Raw genomic sequence first — 6404 nt, forward strand, 5'->3', positions numbered from 1 at the left:
AAAACTTTGTACATTTTTGACAATGTCGACGATGAAGGTGTTAAAGGTTTGAAAATGTACATTTCAAGAAAAGCAAACTCATATACTTTAATTACCTCGCAATGGAGAACGTGGTCGAACAATGTAGATAAAATGTTTGTCGATGTTTTTTCTTCTGAAGATGCATTCGCTTATGTGAAAAATAATGTTAAAGAATACGCTGATGAAGACATAAAAAGCTTAATTAAAGAACTTGGTTATCATCCTTTTGCTATAACGCAGGCATTAAAATATATTAATATACATAAAGTATCGATAGAAAAATATATAGATCGATATAGACAGAAACCCTTGGAAATATTAGACACTGATAACTTTCCTTCTGAAGATAAATCAAAGTCTGCAATAAAAGCAATCAATTTAGTTTTATACAAATTAAAACAAACTAAACTTATTCCATTAGAAATTCTCAACTGTTTATCACATTGCGATAGTACAAATATAAATAAAGAATTTATAATCCAAATCTTAAATCAAATGAAAATAAAAGAAGAACATTTAATAGATGAAATCATTGGGTTACTAATGAGTTATTCGTTACTAAATTGTTTCGATGATAACAAATATTCAATGCACGAACTGACACAGTTGACGTGTAAATATTTTCAAATTAAAAATTCAACTACAAATACGTATCTTGATCTAATAGAAAATTAATTTAAATTTGAGTTGAACCAAGAAAAGGATCACGTGGAATTCGGAAATCATTTCGTTTTTCATTTTCTCTACATGTTTCGTATTTACGGAAAAAAAATGTCAAAAACCTTCCATCATATGGCAACTTCTATTTACCAGTTATTAGTATATAAAGGTTTATTTGATGAAGCAATCAAAATATTAAAAGCTATTCAAAGTTTCAATTCAGAAACTTATGGTGAAAATAATAAGCTCACGCTTGAAACAAAACTTAATATCGCAAGTTGTTTGATGAGCATGGGAAAATATAACGAAGCTTTAGAAATTTATTATTCTGTTCAGAAAATACAAACTAAAATTTTAGGTATCAACCATCCAGATACAATAACACCAAAACATAATATCGCAATGTGTTTGGACGAAATGGGAAAATATGACGAAGCTTTAGAAATTTATTGTTCTGTTGAGAAAATACGAACTGAAATTTTAGGTATTAACCATCCAGGTACAATAAGTACAAAGCATAATATCGCAATCTGTTTGATGAGTATGAGAAAATATAACGAAGCTTTAGAAATTTATGATTCTGTTGAGAAAATACAATCTGAAATTTTAGGTATCAACCATCCAGATACAATAAGAACAAAACATAATATCGCAATCTGTTTGGATAATATGGGAAAATATAACGAAGCTTTAGAAATTTATTTTTCTGTTAAGAAAATACAAACTGAAATTTTAGGTATCAATCATCCAGATACAATAAGAACAAAACATAATATCGCAAGCTGTTTGATGAGTATGGGAAAATATAACGAAGCTTTAGAAATTTATTATTCTGTTGAGAAAATACAAACTGAAATTTTAGGTATCAACCATCCAAATACAATAAGAACAAAACGTAATATCGCAAGCTGTTTAATAAAACAGAAATAAAGTTGTTTAATTAGTTAAATGTAACTTTATTTCACATTTATATTTATAAGTTTTATTAATCTGTTGAACTGTTGAATTAAATAACGAATAGGGAATCTTCATTGAATAGTAAGAGAGCGCCGTAAGTAAGAGAGCGTTGCAAAAAGTATTTTAAATTGATTTAAATAATCTTTTTATCTATATTAGCGTTTCAGTTTACATGTAATTAGATTCTTTAACTTTATTTTACTTTTTTATTTTTTAATATTAAATTAGCGCATTTTCAAGTAAATAGAAAAAGATTGTATTAGTTATTAATGATAAATATATATTTATATTCTATAAACTGTATATATTTTAAATGATAGATTAAAACTGTTTTATGGTTTAAAATTGAATAATTTTTTTCTTAATTATGGTTATATTTTGCTTCATTAAGTTTTTGTTTATATATATATATATATATATATATATATATATATATATATATATATATATATATATATACATATGTTTAAAATCTAATTTATTGATAAACCAATAAAAATGGTTCCCTAATGAATTAAAAAATGTATTATTTATGTACACTCTAAGAAAAAATCCGTTATATACAACGAACTGCATCTGTCGCTATTGCACCAACGGGTTTTCCGTTATGTTAACGGATTAAAATTTTAACGGATTGAAATTCATCGATATAAATCCGTCGAAATTACGGATTTATTCTGTTCGTGTAACAAACAATTCGTTAAAATAAAGGAATTATTACGCTGGGCGGCTTTTGCTGTTTTGGTAAAATAAAGAATTTACTACGTCATTGAATTGAATAGTTTATTATTCCCTTCATTAGAATTAGAAAGGAATTGAGCCAGATAAAATTGAGATTTCATTACAAAATAGTCCTTATTTTTAGTATATAGATTATTTTATTATGATATTCAACATCTGATACAAGCAGTACTACTTATACTAACTAACTTGATCGGGAGAGATGTTTTAGCAAGCTTTAAAAACGTTTTAACTTTTTAATTGAAAACTAATAAAATATTTATAATAATATAATTCAATATAGAAACTTTCTATTACAACAAAAATTAAAAAATTTAAAGTTATAAAAAGTTTCTTAATATATATTTTAATAATACAGTTATTATTTTCAAGGTCAAAAAACATTTATATAAAAAACACAAACATGTATACAATTGTTACTATTCTAGATTTCAATTTTTAATACTGTTGTAAATTCATGTGTGTGCACATTTCAATTCCAGCAACCTGTTGTCGGTTATTTAAAGATAAACAAACCTTAAAATACAATAAAGAAAATATTGAATATAAATGATATACCATAACACAAATTGGTAAATTTTTACTAATAACCCTGAAAGATCCATTTGTTGCTAATTTTTTATTTCTAAATTGCAAATAAAAATTATGTAATTTTATTAGTTCTACATTTCAATGTATTAAACTAAATTTTATTTAATAATAATAAACACGTTAAAAGTATTAATATTAAAATTTAAACTTGATACCTCATGCCTGAATACCACATGTCTAGTAGTAAGTAGCAAGTTCTATACAAATATAAACAAGCAATATATAAACTTATTTGTAACTAATATAAAAAAATTGCAATAAAATAAAAAAGTTTTTCAACTAATTTAAACTTACTGTGGGATAGAGCATGACACGTATCTAAAATAGCAAATTATAAAAGCATATACAAACTTAAATATACAAATTATAACAATCCATATATAATCTTTGCTGTAACTAGCCTAAATAAACACCCATAGAAAAAAATGCAAATAAACATTTTACAACTGATCAAACTTACAGTGTGATATTGCATGTCACGTGCCTAAAATTATAAAAGCATATAAACAAATTATATCTAAACTTAGCTGCAATTAGTTTAAACAAATATACCCATTAAAATAAATGCAAGTAAATATTTAAATTTGATACCTCGTGCCTGAATGAACCATGTCTAAAGTAGCAAGTTTAATACAAATATAAACAAGCAATATATAAACTTAGTTGCAACTGACATAAAAAAATTGCAAGTAAAAAAAAATAAAAATAGATTTACAACTAATTTAAACTTACCGTGTGATACAGCATGACCTGTGACTAAAATAGCAAATTATAAAAGCATATACAAACTTAAATATATAAATTATAACAACCCATATATGAGCCCATGAGATGCATGGTGGTATAAGTCACTTTTTTCAATATTTTGAGTTATTTCCATTAATTGCTAGCATTTTGTTTATTCTATTACATGGCAAAGTGGTATATTTCTAATGATATTGATAATGATGCTGGAACTGTTTTTTGTTATGCTCCTCACTAAACAGTTGTTTTTGTTCACAGCCAGAGTGATATTAGTCAGACTTTTCAAAACTAGATATGAGTGACTTATACCACTATGCATCTCAGGGGCTCATATAAACTTTGCTGTAACTAGCCTAAATAAATACTCATAAAAAAATGCAAGTAAACATTTTACAACTGATGAAACTTACAGTGTGATATTGCATGTCGCATGCTTAAAATAGTCAATCATAAAAGCATATAAATAAATTATATGTAAACTTAGCTGCAACTAGTTTAAATAATTATACCTCATGCCTGAATGAACCATGTATAAAGTAGCAAGTTCTATACAAAAATAAACAAACAATATATGAACTTAGTTGCAACTAATATAAAAAAATTGCAAGTAAAAAAAAAATAATAGTTTTACAACTAATTTAAACTTACAGTGTGATATAGCATAACACATGTCTAAAATAGCAAATCATAAAAGCATATACAAACTTAAATATAAAAATTAAAACAATCCCTTTATAAACATTGCTATAACTAGCCTAAATAAACACCCATAAAAAAAATGCAAGTAAACATTTTACAACTGATGAAACTTACAGTGTAATTTTGCATACCACATGTCTAAAATTGCAAATTATAAAATCATATAAACTAGCTCTATGTAAACATAGCTGCAACTAACCTAAATAATGATACCCATCATTGATGGGTCTTTTGATGGCATCAAAAGAAATGTTAACATTTTTAATTTTATAACTGATTTAAATTTATACCGTAAATTACTACATGTCACGTTTAAAATAGAGAATTACACAAGGATATATACAAGTCATGTAGTCTTAATTATAGAAATAATTGTTCAACTAACCCTTTAGTTTATCATATAAAAAAATTAAAAATATATTCAATGCTTAATATAGAAAATTTAAAATAAGTTTAACACCTTCGAAATTACAAATAACAGAGTGTAATTTAAACTGCGTTTATCCATTTGCTTTCTCTACTAAAATTTAGTAAAAAAAGAAAATGGATAAACACAATTAAAATTGTGCTTTTTTAAAATAGCTTCACATTTAGTCGAAATGTGAAGCTATTTAAAAAATGGCAAATTAAGCTTACTGCAACAAATCTTTATCTACAATTTAAATATGGTTTAAGAAGATCGCCTTTTAAAAATTTATCATTTATAAATAAAGAACTTGACAAATATAAATCAAACAAACAAGACTTAAAAAGATAATCTACAGAGAATGCACTTCATAATTTCTTATAGAAACCCTTTTTAACAAAAACTTCAGTTGTTTTTCAACGGATTTGAATATTTAATCCGTTGAATTAACAAAATTTCGAAGAATCCGTTAATAGTTTATTTTACTCCGTTAATTTTGTGATTTTTGGTTACGAATTACTTCGTTAATTTAACGGAAAAAAGTAATCCGTTGCTTTTTCTAACGGAGTGTTTTTAGAGTGTAATAAATATAATGATATGAGAATTTTCAGTTCTTATGATAACAATTTGCTTTATATTATATTATGTTCTGTATGTTTCGTATGAAAAAAAACATATTAGTATATGCTGTTATATTTTTTATACGAATTGTACATTGAACTCAACGGGTAATTACCGTTATGTTCAATGTGTAATTTGTATAAAAAAATAAAACAGTTTTGTTTTTTTCATACGAATCACATATAAAACAAAGCAATGCTCACTCGTTTTAAAACACTAAATCTAACTTTATGTTACCGTTATGTTTGAAAACCTGAAATAACGGGTAATTACTAGTTATCGATGGCTCGGCGCAAAATCGACTATCTGCAATCTCCGCTGAAAACAAAATTGCTTTAGTTCGAATCTTCGTGCAAAACAAAATAGGTTTATTAGAAATATCCGAGAAAAACAAAATTTTACTATCTGAATTTTTGCCAGACACATTTTTGGACTTCCTGCTTTTTTTCCATAAATTCTGCATAAATTTTAGATTGTGTTTTTTTAACTTTTGAAGTTTACTAAATAGTAGTGTTGTTGTCGACTTCAACTAATTTGGCGTAAAATCGACTAGTCGAAAGTCAAAATTAGTCGACTTTGAAAAATATAATAGTCGATTTAATTGACTTGGACTTCCTACTTATCGACAAAAAGTCGAATTAATCTAGTAAAAATCTTAAAATCCTTATATCTTTTCATTCGATTTAAGAATTCAACCTTTATTTTTTTTATAATAAATTTAATAAAAATATTATAACTATTAGTACAATTAAAGTAAAGTACAATTGACGGGAGCAAGATGAAGGAATAAATAGCCTTATCACCAAGCCCTAATAGTAACGCAAACCAATATCTGTAATATGCAAGCAACAGCATTAAAAAAAGAGACAATTTTAAGAAGTTAAGAAACAATAAAAGTGTCATGATAATTTAAAAAAGGAAAAAAAAAATGATTAAAATATAGCAATAAAAATAACAAAATTTT

At 25.3% G+C, this 6404-nt stretch overlaps 1 protein-coding gene and 1 long non-coding RNA gene across 2 annotated transcripts; one reads left to right on the forward strand and one right to left on the reverse strand.

The window, feature by feature from the left end:
• Window positions 1–813: 813 nt before the first annotated feature.
• LOC136082972 (kinesin light chain-like) lies at window positions 814–1820 on the forward strand. The gene is made up of 3 exons (XM_065802388.1): window positions 814–1291; window positions 1418–1543; window positions 1798–1820. Exons 1-3 carry the CDS (start codon window positions 814–816, stop codon window positions 1818–1820), a joined length of 627 nt encoding a protein of 208 aa, XP_065658460.1.
• Window positions 1821–3253: 1433 nt separating this feature from the next.
• Window positions 3254–4868, reverse strand: LOC136084149 (uncharacterized). Its single transcript, XR_010640361.1, has 7 exons — window positions 4528–4868; window positions 4363–4386; window positions 4224–4260; window positions 3703–3726; window positions 3562–3583; window positions 3431–3454; window positions 3254–3288 (listed from the first exon to the last, which is right to left on the reverse strand). It is a non-coding gene; the product is annotated as an uncharacterized LOC136084149 (long non-coding RNA).
• Between the last annotated feature and the right edge of the window lie 1536 nt (window positions 4869–6404).

Source organism: Hydra vulgaris, chromosome 08, assembly GCF_038396675.1.
Source record: "Hydra vulgaris chromosome 08, alternate assembly HydraT2T_AEP".
NCBI lineage: Eukaryota > Metazoa > Cnidaria > Hydrozoa > Anthoathecata > Hydridae > Hydra > Hydra vulgaris.